We start from the raw sequence: 16,819 nt of genomic DNA on the forward strand, positions 1-16,819 counted from the left end.
GGAACGCGAAAAACTAACGGCTCTTTTGTCAGCGGATGATTTGCAAAACGTAACACGGTAAGGGCGTAGTCGGAGCACAAGCAAGTGGCGCACTCTCGTGAGAGATGAACGAACAGATAAATCTAAGAATGCGTTATATAATTTTAGTAACTAATCGTAATCTTTGATATACATTGCAGTATCAAATAGTACCGCGTAGAATGTGTAGCGTGGTAGAACGTCGATGGATAGCGTACAAACCGGCGTAGTCGATCGCGTGACAAAAGCAGAGGTTTTTATGGTAGCGGCCGCGGGTCGCGCTAGTGCGGGCTCGCGGCCTCTCCACGCCGCAAATCGTTGAAATCAAAACTTTCACGCTACGCGCTCGCTACGAAGTTTTACGGCTACGAACTTTCTGCTACGGCGTAGCGCGCACTCAAAACTTTGTTTTGAAAGCTTTTTTATTTGTCACTTTCTGTTATCAACCGTATAAACTTGAGCATTTTATGTCTCACAGTTATGACGCTTTCGATGTGCTCGACTTCAAACCAGTCCAAGCATACAAGCAACATTCGTTGCTGTTATACTTAAAGTATTGGCCGTATTTCTAGTCTTCTATAACTTTCATACAACCAACCTACCAATTTGGATTGTATTATTTTAGGAATTTGTATTAATTGCAGTTGGATATAAAAATATAACCAGTAAGAGCATTGCAGGTTTCTCATAGTAGGTATAGTAGGCATCCTTTGGCTGGCATTGTGGTGGTTGGCGCGCCAGTCGCAGTCGACTCGGTTTTGTTGTTCGTGGAAGCAAGTCGCAGGTGGGCGCCGCCGAGTGCGGCCGATGTTGGCCGAGCGCGCCCGAAGGCTGAGCGGGCGAGAAGGCCGTAAGCGCCGCGATGGCGCGGGCTCGCGAGCGCCGAGCGCCGAGCGCCGTCCGCCGACCGACCCGACTCACCCAACCAGTCTACGATCGGCCTCCATCCTACCCGGTTGTGTAATTGACGGCGTAAACTACATTTTGACAGTTGTTATCGTGATCGTGTGATGTTTTCATATCGGAACTATGGTGTATCCCCATGAAAATGTGGAGTGATTTCCAGGTAAGTGTCTATTATAAGGCATCGCATAGCTTTTTAGAATTACGGTCATGGTTCTGTGATAAATTCGACTTGTTGAAATCAGCCTTGTTCGTTTGGTCTTTCCAATGTTCTCCGAGTTGTCTTTGAATGAGGGTAGACTTATTTTGTATTTTAATGCGTTAAATTGGTTGTTCTTTTTGTGATTTTTGGATTGTTTAAAAGTTAGGTAACTTTTTCAAATTTATAATTTTGAACTGTTTTGGAGCTTTTAACGTGCGAATCGTTTAGTTTGGTGTAATTCGTTCAGTCTTTTCGTTCTAAGCTAATGCAAAGTAAATGCAACATAACGAAATTCCTCAATGTGACTTTAGTATTTATATACAGATAGGTAGGTGACATTGTCACTGAATGATGTTTGAAAAGATGCAAGTTTCCATTATTCTTAAAATATATGAATGGATTCTAAAATTAGATTCTTAATATCTATGTCATAACTTATTAAGTTATGAATATACACATTTGTTCTGGATTCTCAGTGTTTTTTATGTCACATAACGCATATGTAATTAAAAAGTTTAAATTAAAAACTTTGCATAACAGCTGTGGCGGGAGCGATGGCGCCTTTTTTTCAAATCTGACAGTTGTCGTTTCCGGCGATCTGTCAAACGCCATGTGATGGAAGGGCGCATTCGTAGAGTTTTAAATCGGCATTATTCTCGTTGTGAGTGCGCGGCGGCCGCGAGGCAGAATACGTGGGTAGCTGCGTCCCACTCGGGCGCGCGGTGCTGTCTCGCTCGCGCGGCTGTTTTTATGCCAGAGCGGGTTTTTTGCCGAGCTCGACTGGCGCCGCGCGGCGTACATTAATTACTGAAGTCACAGAGCGGAGTTTACTTTCTACATCACCATTCGCTGCAGGCCTTCGACTCGCTCGGACGCGAACCGCTTTTTTTTAAACTTATATCGCATTTTAAAGCCTTTGAAAAACTCGCATAGATATGCTTTGACCAATAATTAATTAAAAATTAATGAAGAATTTGTAGTGAAACGGAGCAATCATGTGTGAGGAGCGGGGGCGGGCGGGGTTGGTTGCCGGGCGACGGCTGGGCCCGCCCAGCGCCGCCCCCGCGCCACTTAGTGAGATTTACTTTGAGACTGGGATCGCCAATGGCGACTACACTCCCTGGTCTTCCAAATGATCCCAGTTTAGCTTTGAGGGTACAAACTTGAGCGTATGAAATACCCGAATGTTATGGATGAAATTTATTTGGGGTTTCAGCTATTTTATGTTGGACTACCATCTCCTCTCCGTCTATTCCGCCCCCTGAATGATTCACAATTCCTAAAATAGGACCAGCAAGAATACTATTATTCAATATTAAATTGACTAAATTTTTCCATGTACTTAATACACTTTTTTGCAATATTTCCTTTGTGTGAAACATTTTTTTGTTGGGTATACATATTTCTATTTATATTTCTTAGCAATGTGTATTCAAAACTTGTATTTCATTAATTTTAGTAATTAAACACGTTACTTCTGTTCTACTCTTTTCCTCAAAGGTTAACTGGAAGAGATACCATACAAGGACAAGTTCGCCTTTTTTGTATTTACTCTGTAACTGTGTTTCTCGTGTTTTTATTTCTATGTACAATAAAGTATATTATCTAAATGTATGTCAAGTATCACGAAAGTATATCCATACATATTTCGAACTATATTCGATATTATTTATTCAATATAAACTCAATAACTGCGACGAGTGCTACGACAAAAAAAAAGGAATTCAACGGGCGACCCGAAATATATTTCTAAAAATAGAAGTCCTTTATTTTGTCTACGTCCGTTTGACTCATTATACATATACAGGTATGATCCGTTTCCTATATAGCTATGTATATATATTAGTCTATAGCTTCTATAGAGAATTAGCAATAGTATTGTACAAGAAATAAGATTTTTAAAAGTTATTTATATAAAACTCTTTTCTAATAAACCAGAATGAAAGTTCAGTCTGAATGTTGCCGAATTATATTTAAACAGAAACTTTTAAGCTTCCTAACTCGAGGAACTCCCTAAAACTATATGATACTACTAGCGGCTCTGTGAGCTGTAGACCACGCGAGTAAGGTCTGCATGACGGATCTGAAATGTATGGGAAGATCCGTGGATCCGGATCCAGGGCTATAGCCCGAAAATCGAAGTTCGTCAATTGCAGGCATTTTTCTCTGTCATTCTAATTACGTCTTAGTAGTAAAAAGCTCCCCGCAATTTGCGAATTTCAGTTTTCGCGGTAGGCCTCCAGATCCGGACAATTGCAAACCCGACACGCGTGCTTAACTTACTCTTAAAACTGAATAAATAATGACTCCGCCATTTTATAAATTTTCAAAAACTGAATCGACAAATTATTAAATTATTCCGCGCAGCTATGTTTAAAATCCATATAGCAATAGCTGACCTCCGGTAGGAGATGACACTGGAAGAAGAAGAATCGATCAAAACAATCTATTTGCTCATCGATCCTGCTCGCAAAAACGAGAATCGGTTGAGAATTGCGAGCATTTTTTGCCCACGCTGAATCGGAGATCTTCGCTAACGCTCGGTCAATGATAACCAATTACCTATTTTTCATATTACATAGATACTTATGAAAAGCAAGAACAACAGGATAAGCTTATCTATTCCTCTTCGAAAGTTGACAGTTTAAAAAACTTCAAACTATAATTTGTATGCTTAATTTTCATTTCATTTAAAACCTATAGAAATGACAAACACAACAAAATCATACGAAAACTCAGCAAATTGAATCTTAATGCGTACATTCAACTTAAGAAACTTATATAAAAATTATAATACGCCTTAACACCTACATTATAACGTCCGCATTCACTTGTAAACTCTCCGAAAAATTCCACATGTTAGCGTGTATTTATTTACTTGCCGAAAGCGGGAGTTTCTCACGTGGCCCGTGGTTAGGCCTACATGCCAGCTACATGCTCGCATGGGGAGGTTGAGGGTGCAACGCGGGCTGAGACTTGTTGCAGTTGTGCATGTGTGGTCGACATGCGTTATATTGCATACGGAAACCTTTCTGGCTGTTTCAAATAAATCTATAGATCAATTAAATGTCCCGAACCTTGATTTATAACATACTGTTAACTACAAACTACGAATTGAGAAAGGTATGTATAAAATAATGTGGGGTGATTAGGGGGTTGTAGTAACATAAGTAGCATATATGGCTCGGGGCAAGAGACACAGTATGAGGACTATGAGGATTCCCTCCAAGTGTTATTTCATTAAATTATTTATTATTTAAACTTTATCGAACGCAATACAAAAAATATACAAATGGCGGTCTTAATGCCTAATGGCATCAGGTTACTGTCAGTATAAACAAAAAAAAATCTTTATTTTAAATTATCTGAGAAGAATCTTATAGAAAACTAATCCTTTCAAAATTTAAAACTTAGGTACCTACTGTCTGATAATAATATTCAAGAGGTTTTTTACTCTTTCATAGTTAAGGCTTTACGGTATTTACATGGTAATGCATATGAATAATTCTCCTTTTAGTTAGATACCTACATAATTACTTATACCTAAGGGCATAACTTATATAACAGAGACCACTCGTGTGGGTACAAAGTTAATGTTCAGACATGATTGTGTGAACATAACTTTTTACCCAATTTAGAAAATTCAAAATCAAGTCAGGGCAATGCATTTTATAAACCAAACTTACCTTTTTAGTCAACCGTATAAAGACAGATAAGAACCTTTAACTAAACTAACCTTAGGACTATAACTCTATGCGCCTATACAGAATATAACAGAAGGAAAGACAAAGAAAGACTTATACTATGGTACCAACCCCGAAAACGCGAAAAAAATTGACTCTCCCATAGGAAAGTTCAACATTAGACCAGTAAAATGTATGAAACAGACAAATTTTCTTCGCTGTTACATACTGTATAGACGTAGGCGTCAGTTGAACGACGGAAAGTAAACCACCGAGATGGTAACAATTACCGTAATCAGCTGTTACTTTCAGCGCGACGTGCCTAATTCGGAGCAATAAACAGTCATCTCGCGCCGCTAGTGCATAATAGCGGCACTTACACATTCCAGCGTAGTAAACAATCCACCACGTGCTTGTTAATGTAATAAATAGCCACGAGAATGAATTAGCCATACGAGTCATCGAAGACACGCATAATAATCGCTTATGCAAACGAACCTAATTATGTAAAGCATTATGAACCGTAGCGACCGTATTTTGACATACACGCTAACGACCAATTATATGGCCATTGTGTGACTCAATGAACTTGAACGCTATAATAATATAGGGCATCGACATCTATGAATGGCCGAACACCTGTTTCAAGACTGCTCAAATGTCAGGTGTATCCCGAATTGAATGCGAACCATTATATTTTTATTACCGATGCATTGAGATGAGATGCGAGCGCAGTGCCGGATTAACCATTAAGCAAAATAAGCACTTGCTTAGGGCACCACGTCTAGGGGGGCACCAAAATCATAGGAAAAAAAAACGCGCAGGCTGCATCAGCATCGCAGTCGTAGTGTAGTACTTATGTACACGAAACTTTTTGATACGTGTGCAAGTACCCATCTAATAACGAAGGGTCGTAAGAGAGTGAGTACACGTAAGCACATCTCCAACCTTACGCGGAGGCCATCAAAGCTCATGGCCAAAAAATCTTACCGTCGGGCTTGTGGCCAACCGATTTTCTCGACGTAGATTACCGATTTTGTAGCGTATTTTGGTCTCTTGCACACCAGATGTGTCGGCCAGGCCGAGTTGCTGCAGAGCCACGATCCTGCGACCTAATTGTCAAAGTGTAATAAAGGGCCCTGCGAAGGCCGAAAAACAAAAGCATCTTATCAAGTTGCGCTTTCGAGTTAAGGCAAAGGCCGAGCAGTAGGAGGACCGTGATTACATAGGTTCGATTTCAAGCCACTCTTTTGCAGTTCGGCGTTAGGTCTCATGCGACGCCAGGCCTTCTACTTTATGCAAACTGCCCCACTTTCGCTTGGCCATGGATCCAAATCCATGCTGTCCTCTTTCGCAGCTGGGCTGCCTTGCTCACACCTTGCCATTAGTTGTATTATATGATAACGCGCCGCGATCTGACGCTGCGGACGTCCAGCTATTCATACCTCGCCATTGGTTAAATTCAAGCCTTGCTTTCTTCCAGCTCGACCTTTGGCCTCATCCGTAAGCGCTGATCGAACGCTCCGCGCATTCAGCCTTAGACTTTGCCTTTAAAAACACCTTCACGATTTAGGCCAATCAAATTAGATCCAAAAATAGCGTTTTGAGGAATTAATTCCCAGCAAGCTGGAAATTGTTTTAATATGATCTGGAAAGTGTTTTGCTCTATCCTAGGAGGTGTGCATACATTTTGGGATCCTTAGGAGATAATTTTTTCCTTTGGATTGCCAAACCACTCGATGTAGAAGGAACCCACTATCAATTACAATAGCACTTGGTGGATCAGACACTGGTAAGACAGCGTTTTCGGATTATTTACATGATTTTACCAAAAATAAAAAATAAATAATAATAATAAATAATAAATATTATAGGACATTATTACACAAATTGATTAAGTCCCACAGTAAGCTCAATAAGGCTTGCGTTGAGGGTACTTAGACAACGATATATATAATATATAAATATTTATAAATACTTAAATACATAGAAAACACCCATGACTCAGGAACAAATATCCATGCTCATCATACGAATAAATGCCCTTACCAGGACTTGAACCCGGGACCATCAGCTTCGTAGGCAGGGTCACTACCCACTAGGCCAAACTGGTCGTCATAAAAAATGTCGACCTAATTTACAATTTAGGTACTACGAATACATATTAAAGTACCTTAAATCAATCAATCAATCAATATATTTTATTGCAAGAACATAGTTAAATTACATTTCGGATCCTCAGATATCAAATTTAATAATACTTGTAATTAGAACAAATTTTCCGTCGGCCGTACCGTTTTCGATTTACAAGCAAAAAAACTGAAAAAGAGGAAACATTTATGCACACCTCCTGGAGTGGAGCAAACTCGGATTACACGTATTTTTAGGTCGAAAAAATCTAATTGTATTGGCCTAATTGTGACACATTATTATTTAAGAAAACGTGACTTATTCGCGTTTGATTAAGTTCTTAAATTACCTCCAACGTCAAAATAATGATGTCGACTTTACACAGTCTTCTCCGAGACCATAGGGACAACGCCGTCCTTGAAACGTCGGATCAGAGGTAATTTTAAAACTTACCCTATTAAGTCCCGTTTTCGTAAACAATAATTTGCTATTTAAAACATTTGTGGCCATTGGTACTTGTTCTGACAAAAACCAATGGCCAATGGCTAAGCCCCTACTGAAGCTCGGCCTTTGCCCTCACATAAATGAGCTTCGCAGGAAAGCTCTAGAGGTTCCAAAATCCTGTGCGGAATACTGCCTATGTCTTACGACTTCGCTTACGCTTGGACCATGGTTGGCTTGGCCTCCGGACTTATGCGAAGCACGGTCTTCGAATTTGCTTACACTTGACCTTACCTACTCTTGGAACATTAATACTGCAGTTCTGTCAATTTCCGTGATAATGTGATGTGACGGATTGAAAATTCTATTCTCAGAAGTAATGCGGCAATAAACGTCACTCAATTTACCAAGAAAATTCAATGTAATCTTGATGAGGGGGCACCATGGTCTAGAAATGCTTAGGGCACCAAAATGTCTTAATCCGGCACTGTGCGAGCGACACAGAACGACCACCTGTTTGTTTATTTTAAAAAGATTTACTGTGTTCCGTTTGTTCGTTGCGCATTTGTAGTAAATCTGTTGTATTATTCTTTTATAGTATGTAGGTAGGTAACTTCTTTACAAGCAAGAGTTGAATGAAAGGGAGCTTGCTTGAAGAACAGCAAACAGTGCGGCAGTGCAACATTTCTACTGTAACTTGAGTGATCTTAAACTTAGTTCAATTATGGCATACATTTGCACAAGTCGCCTAAGAATCTAAGTAGTAAATCCTTTTCGCCGGGATCCCATCCGCGACTGACAGATGAAGTCCCGGCGACGCGTCCCGTCTTCGCATAAATCCCCATGCCGATGCGACCCGCGACCCATTTACGTCGCATAAAACAATATACGAGTCAATGAACCCACTTTCGTGTGCCTATGTAAACAGAAACACTGCATATTTTCGGTAAACACGTCTGAGACGACTCGACGCCAATAATTTATGTAAATCCGCGTCATTGTATAAGTAAGTGATGTTTTTATTGCCATCTTGTTTTGACGGTCAAGTTCAGATCGCGAAAGTTTACCAACGTAGGTATCTAAGTACAATTCTTGGAAGTTTCCCTGCTAAGTTGTTGCGCACCTTTGGCGAGACAAGTTTCAAGACATTGTAACTTTATTCGGCCCGCTAGGCCTGGGTGAAGTAACTACATAAGTCATTTTAATCGGTTGCTTTGCAACTCTATTAATGAATGTCGACTAGTAATGACTCGGTCTTAAGTCTACGCTAGACATAATCTTAGTACTGGTCCTATTCGCATTAACAAAGTAGCTATTCAATTATTAACTAATGTAGGTAAGATTGTTCGTTTGTTATTCAAATTGTAGTATTCGACGAATCAAAGTGATTCTATGGAATTAAAACAGTTTACTTATAGATGTGACTAAAATACACGGTGCATAAATAGCTTGCGTGGGAAATACCTACTGTACTAAAAACTGAAGCTTATCTACTTTTTACGATAAAACTCATTTGTAATGTAGCCGAGCTGCAGACAAGTAAACGTAAATAAACAATTTACAACGAGCGAGTAGTAGCGTAAAATCTCATTCTAATTACTATGATAATGGTTTATTACCACTACAAATCTGTTTCCTAGATACCGCACATTAATCACTCGTGAATTGTGAATGAATGCTATTATTATACGGCAACCGGTCAACGATATCAGGGTGATGTAAACGTCATTTTATAATCATAAGCTCATAAATAAACATGGTGACGTAGTATCGGAAGCGGCAGGTCGGAACTTCGTGAAACAACGCACACTTGCGTAACAATGTTTTGACATTCGACAGCGACACATTTAGCGCGCATTAAGTGGATCAATGAACTTGAGCCGTTTGTATGTGCTCGTTACGCAATCGCCGTTTGAGTGAGATTAATGCGCGGATTATGGCACGCGATACGTTTCAATTTACGTTCCGTTTCATTCATGAGTAAGATAATGACGGCGTCGTTCCGCTCGCCTGTTCGCCTGTCAGTTGTCGCTCACGTGTGATCGGCTTCATCTACCGCGTTGCACTTCGACGAGGGCCGCTGCCAACGCCGGCCCGTCACAGTGCACCGATGCGCCACACACTCACTCAAGAGCAATACATTTCGCTTCTTTAACGATATCTTTCATTAACCGTGAATGCCAGCCCGCGTTACTGAGAATAAATCTAACTTGCACAAAAAAGTCACAGATGAACCGTTTTACAGCCGTCCAGTCCAACTCTGAGGAGGAAGTGTGTTAGTTCCGAAGGCGCTCGTACTATTAGCTGCAAGTTTACAAGACGGCGGGGGCAGGGAGTACGTCTTCACCCATTGACGGTTGAAGCACCCCGCGACACTTTCACTGCCCGTTATTGCACTTACTACGCGCCTACTGCAGCGGGCGAGGGGGCCACCCCAATGCATTCACCCTACCCCGCGCCCTTACACAAGGGTGCACGCTTTACTAAATTTAAGAATACAATCTTCTACTGTGTGATCTATCATAGTCCTTTGGCGCATTCGTGCGTGCATACGGATTTTCTTTAACGCTCCGCACGCCATGCGAAGTTCAACGGTCAGACGGTAGAAAATTGCAGCGTTATTTAACAATCTGCCAATCGAACTGTTATGCTTTAGACGAGGCGACATTGTGTCGTTGATCTGTGATGTAAGGTTTATTCGTTAGTCGGTAGATCGGAGACGATCGGCCGTAGTTTAAAACAACGCGTTAGCATATCAACGATCGTATCTCAAGTCTAGACGGGCGGGCAGTCGAGTTTAAGTGGGACAATGTCAGCGGTGAGGGCTCGCTATTATTTGCGTAGACACGTGTGCCGAGGAGCGGAGTGACAACTCGTGACGGAAGTTTGTAAACAGAGGCGGCCTTGCGACCTGCGGCCGATAGTCACGCACAGCGATGCCAATACTGATACAGATTACACTTTCTCAAATCCGCTCTATCAATGGAAACAATGATAACATCACGCGTCAACGAACTTTAAACGATTTGTTATTGACGCAACAAACTTGCCGCTAGTTCCATACAAACGATTTATGGAAACGACTGATAGAAATAGTTGTAGATGCCGTCTAGTTGCAGTCTAGCCTACACAACCATTAAAGTAACTTGGAATTATTTAGGCACAAAGTTCTAACTATTTTATTTTATTCAAACAGATTACACAGTATTACAGTGAGGCACTAAGGCACTGTGATATGCATAAGTACAATATAGTTTAACCAAGTTTTCTCAATTACTATTTTCTTAAGTAGCATTTAAGTCAGACAGGGCTACTCACAGGTACTTAAAAATTAAAATTAAATGAATGATTGAATAAGATTAGATTGTCAGATTACAATTCCAAAATAACCTATGTGTATTTTGGAATTGAAATTTGACAGTCTAATCTTATAAAAGTTATAAACGTAAGTAGATATTCGTTATTGTACCACATACAAAACGAATTCAAACAAGATTTACAATATAAATAAAGGTAGCAACAGGCGATCTTATCGCTGTAAGCGATCTCTTCCAGACAACCTAGGGTAGCAGGATATGAAGAACAAAAAAAAATAGCAGTTAATTTCAGGTTTACCTCAGCACAATGTTTTTGAGGCATGAGTAAACTGCTTTAAGAACTTAAAGGGTTCACATGAAACACAGAAATGTCCTAGAGTAAAATCGATGATTAAAAAAAATTTACAAAACTTTAAATAAGGACTCGTATTCCTGAAATAAACATAAAAAGTGAAATCTTACGCCATAGTAAAGAGAGCAATGAATAAAGAGATCGTGCACATGGCAACGTCGGCATCGGCACACGGGCGGGACGTCCCGCCCGCGACTGATTGATGGCCGATAGATCGACATTGAACCCGTCTACTGTACACATCCGCGGACTTCCGCCCGTGACGTCGCACCGCGCCCCTCTGACGTACGACCTACGTAACATTAACATTCTTATGTTTACACTATAAAACTTGTATTAATGTTCGGGTCGACGTCTTATCTTTATGCTTTATGACTGCGCTACCTGTTCCGGTGTTTGACAATTCGGTTTTGAGCGCGTGCGGGGAAACCTGTTTGCACTGTATTACATACAAATATTAAATAACGGCAAGTGATTATAAATTCAAATTAAAACTTCAAAGGTTAGCTTAGTGACATTAAAATAATATTATCTTTTATGACTTTATCAGCTGTTAATTATGTAATCGTGTTTGAACAACTGTTTTGTATACTACGATTAGTATTACTACGGACATACGTCTTATTCAAAATTCTACGTATATTTCAATATTTGTTGCGTGGTTCGACCTTGGCTATTTGCGAAAACAGTGATGCAATTGCAGTGACGACATTTTTCCAGCTTAAAGGCTTCCGAGGGTGAGCCTATATTTAGAAACAACGGGACGGAGTACAATTGGACTTGTTTTTCGCAATATGTAACTCCGTACCGTGGACTTTCGTGGTGGTCTTTTTATGTGTAGTTTTTTACTAACAGAACAAGATATAATATCAATCGGGAAAAAACGTTATATACTTACAGAATACAGTAAGTATATATTAACATAAGTAACAGTAAATTATTTATAGCAGAACACAAGTAATATGCTTGGTGTATTGTACCTCAGCCTTTTTTAAATCTTGAATTTTTTGATAATGTTAGGAAGCCAAGTTTAGTTCTTACACTGGTAAATTTTTATGCCAAACTACGAAATATCATCTGATAAAAATCGCCTTCTTACTCTTCATAGCATTTTACAATTAAAAAATGAGGAATCTTAAACGACACGGGAAAAATTGAAATGTAGGATAATCATTAATTTTAAACACATTTAAATTTTAAAACATTCTGTATTTGCTTATATTGTCCAAAAAACGCATTCCACCCTTCGTCCGAGCACTAATTTAGTTTCTCTAAGTCTCAACCGGGTATACCCTAACCCTAAAATGCGCAAGAGCACCGGCACGAGTAAGCTAACTAGCTGGCTCCAGGGACTAATCTCCTAAGTGCGTACCCGGCCCGCCCGTGGGGGGTTCATTAAAAATTCATTCGTATTTCGGAGCGCCGTAATCAGCCGCGGGGAGGCGCGCTCTGTTTTCTTCGTTATCTATCATGACTTATAGCTAGCTATACTTATGTATAGTTTTTGTTTACATTTTTGTAGTTCTAATTATAGATTGTAATGTTATGCTGACGTTATCGATATACCTACTATTTAACCTTTAAGCGCCAAGCATTTAAAGGAAATCATTTTTCCTTAATGCTAAGTATAATCATTAGATCATTACACCAAAAAAATTGCGGGTACCTTATGCTGCATTAGTAGTTGAATTTTCAGTAATGGGTTAAACACATTTTAGAAAAAGGTCACTTTTGTGGAGAATACAATAAAAGTTGGTACATATATATCCCGGATATCCCGTTTTTCTTGTTTGAGTCTCAAAACTGAAGAAATGCATCCCGCCTGTATTATTAGTAGGTGCCGGGTAGAAATTTAGCTTTAGATTCCCTTAAATTTGCGATGTCTACAGGAAACGATGCGAACGAGTTTTCTATAAAATGTGTATGAGCCTAACACTTGATGTCAAATGACGTTGTGGCGTCTGAAAACGCTCGTTCTTCGACGCCATATGACGTTCTTGGCAATTAAAGGGTTCAATTTAATTGTAGTGTTTTGCGATTGATAAGAAATGTTAATATATTGTTTCGAATGTCGGTTTCGACATTTTTCCCTATCGGGTGGCAGGAGACTCCCCTTTCCGTTGGTTCTTTGATCTCTACTATGTATTCATGACTATCCGAATTAAACTCGAAATGAGTAAGCAACAGCCGTAGGTACTTGTTGTTTTATTTTAGTTTAGGTTTAACTAATAATTAATACAGCTCATATGTGTCGTAGAATTGACAAAATTATAACATTTAAAACTTTCACGTTTTAAACACATATTACTAGATATTTAAACTAGACCCAGTACGATCGCGAATTTATGTTGCTACCTTTATATCCGACGTTTCGACACAGGTTTCACTGGTCGTCGTCGCAAATAACTGATATCCCAGCTAAATATCAAAACAGGGATTTGCGTAACTAATATATTTACTAGTATATTGTACTCTGGAAAAAGGTACTGCTAGACTCTGGAATGATTAACCAAAATAAAACATTTTTAGGCGTTTAAATGTTTATTTTATAGACGTAAATAATATGTATTAAGCATGTCGATCCAGAATTATATAATGCGACATGCTTTCGAATCGAGTTCGCATGGTAGCGCTGCAGGGCCCGACGCCCCCTCGGCCACCTAATCTCCCCAACCCCCTCGTGACGTCACCACTCATAGGTTTTTTGGCAATGAAAAAGGAATGATAAAGCCCCCTCAGATTATACGTTTTTCACTTTTTTCGAACAGTCGCGTGCGAGACGAGACGGCGTTATATAGGTCATTGTTTTGTTTGTTTCCAAAAACATATGCGCATAATCAGTTGGCCTGATTCCACTTGCCTACTGTTCGTAGACTGATAGCGCCGGTTGCCAAGGGGCTGTCGAAGCTTTTTACTCGAGTGTCGAAGAAGGGTAATGTTTTTGGTGTTTGTACAGATATTTTTTTGGTGCGTTCTGCATTACAAACGGCTTGACATGTATAAACGCTTGTGGTGTCGTCAGACTCCTTAAAGTAGTACAATTGACGTAAACAATATTTAAAGTTATGACATGAAAAAATAAGCTATGTAAAATGTGCTTGCTTTAGGCCTTACAGGCTTACAGTCAGACCAAGATCTTCTGCTGGGCATTCACAATCACAAAGTGTGGTAACATCATTAATGTCAAATTTCTATGAAAACATGACGTCTACAATGACACTTCCTCACTTTGGTCTATTAAAATCGGTGCAAGGTTAGTTTAAAATACGGGCTCTATAGACCTGTACCTTACCTGCCACGTGCCCAGACACCTATCGAACTCAACTCCATAAATCCCACCGAACCCAATATTTTAATTGACACTCGATATGATCGTAAACATCGTTTTTTTACGATAACGGGACTAAACAGGTTTGTGAATGGCGGGGTGGGCATCAATCACACGATCAGCTGATCGCCGTTTTCCTTTTCATCTCGTACTTTATGTAATTAATAGCCCGCTGCGGGCGCTCGCGCGACGCAGTTGGTAATAGGCGTAGGCGCCGTTAAGGCGAGCAGTACGGAGATGACTTTGGAAATATGGGTATGGGTACAATGGTAACACAGTTTGAACATTCTGAAACTTTATTGTGACGCGATAAGGGTGGGTCTTGCTGTTAGTATGGTACACCAGCTTGCGATCATTTACATTAAATTTGATATGTTATGTAGGTACTTTCGAAAAAATAGTAGAAGTAGATAGAGTCTCTTCGGAAAGAGAAGAGTCGTGGAATGTATTGGGCCCCATACATTCCACGACTCTTCTCTTTCTGCACAGACTATAATTGGTGTAACACTTCCTTGATATAAAAATATATATAACTACACCAAACATCTACTATTGCCTATGGAGAAAAGTAATTTAAAAAAATAACCCCTTTTACTTAAATACCTAACTTAATTTTAATTTGGAAGTTGTTTAAGTTTTTACTCATGTTATTAATTTTGTAGACAATGTATTTAATTAAAACAATATTTGGCAGACTAGGTTCGAGCATGAGCATGACGCCCAACAACGAACATTTCATGATACTACGCGCCTTAAACCTCGAACGTCCTTACGACCTTTCAAGCTGCGCGGGGTCTCCGAACTAGACGCCTCGATTTATGACAGTCACGTACTGATTACATGAATGAACTGCTTATGGGCTGATCCTCCACTGCTTAGTAGATACGATACTCACCGCGAATGCTGATCGCGGGTTATCCGCTGTTTAGTTACTTGCTTACTTGCCCGGCGGACATCGAACCGCGCGGTGACTTCTATTGTTAAAACGGGGGAAGTTTATTTTGAATTTTATAAAGATAAAGATCGTATTGTGTAGTTATGAATGAAGAAGTCATAAACTACCGTAATCATTAGGGTTAGCTTAGAAAAAACGTCATACCTCAATACAACTTTTTGTTATCATTATCCAATATTTGCGACGGTCCGGGCACGAGCCACAGTTTTTATTAACGACAAAAAATCTTTTCAGAAGCTTCGCTTTCATTGTTCGATTATTCGGCGAGAAATCCTAACAGGTGTCCGTTTAATGGGATCGTATTTAGTCAGTCGGCATTAGGCTCCCATAAATACCCCGCCTCAACAAGTGACAGAGGCCCGCATCACAACGAGCCCGTATAAGTATCAATTTATGAACAGAAGGGAAGGCCAGTCTTCGGTGTTTCGTATTTTTTTCCAAGTCACTCTGTTGGGTAACGGAGTAACGGAACGTGTCGAGAGGGGCCGGCTCGTATCGCTCGCTGGTTTCTCATGCAATGTTGCAACTCGCTGGAGGCTACGGTGTGGGCAATACACAGTACAGAGAGCGGACTCGAGGCGTAAGCCACGCGTGTGTGGGTGACGTCAACGCGCCACTTTCTCCATACTTTCGTCGTTGGCGCGCTAAAAAACAGAGCGACTAGACGAAGACTATTAATACTTGCGGTGCGACGTCGCACGCTCTGTCGCGCGAAACTATACGGAATTGTTTTCTACATGTACCTCGCATGCTCGCGAGCGTCGACTCTCCCTCGTCGCTACTAGCGTTCGATTATAATGATATAGTTGAGTATGTTTGCTACGCTTCAGCTGGTTTAGAGCCTAGGAATAGTTAGGTAGGAGACTGGTGAATCAGGCGGTCGAGCGCGCCGCCAGCACGACGCTAACTCGGCGTGCAAACAACACGCGCAGCCGCTTGGAGCGAGGTCGGAGCGGCCCGGTAATGCAAATAGCCCGGCTTATTTCGCGATATTAAATTCAGCTTTAATTCGCACAGAAACATCGAACAAGTAAAATCCATTTGTTGGCATCGTGCGCCTGTCTAATTAAGCTCTGTCATAGACTCTTCGAAGGCTCTATTACGAGCCGCCTCCAAACTTAGAGCAGACTATCAACACATTCGGTATTCGATAAGAGAGCCGAGGCGGCCCAAATTGAGTTTTATTTTTATAGAAGCAAGGGTGATATTGTGAGGCGAGATTGAAATTCAGCTCGGTTCGGTCGGTGTGACAATTACGGCGATGCGGCCCGCCCTCGCGCCGCGCCGCCGCAATCGATAGGCCTAGCGAGGGCGGGCGGGGGGCGCGGCGTGCGGGCGGCGGCGGCTCATTACTTATGCAAAGCAGCAGTGAGCGCGCACGAGCAGCACACCGCAGCACGCCAGCAGCCCCCGAACTGACCTTAACTCCACATCGATTAATCGACCCAAGACTCGGACTCCGACCATTCAAATATCAACAATTCAGTCGC

General features: G+C 40.7%; 1 protein-coding gene across 1 annotated transcript in view; it reads left to right on the forward strand.

Moving 5' to 3' along the window:
• The first annotated feature begins 530 nt into the window (after positions 1-530).
• The window catches only part of LOC133528662 (uncharacterized), a 31,622-nt gene continuing 15,333 nt past the window's right edge, over positions 531-16,819 (forward strand). Inside the window, exon 1 of the mRNA XM_061866124.1 lies at positions 531-1,084. Coding sequence (XP_061722108.1) covers positions 1,061-1,084 — 24 coding nt within the window. The 5' untranslated portion in view covers positions 531-1,060. The remainder of the gene's footprint in view (positions 1,085-16,819) is intronic.

Source organism: Cydia pomonella, chromosome 19 (assembly GCF_033807575.1).
Source record: "Cydia pomonella isolate Wapato2018A chromosome 19, ilCydPomo1, whole genome shotgun sequence".
In the NCBI taxonomy this organism is placed as follows: domain Eukaryota; kingdom Metazoa; phylum Arthropoda; class Insecta; order Lepidoptera; family Tortricidae; genus Cydia; species Cydia pomonella.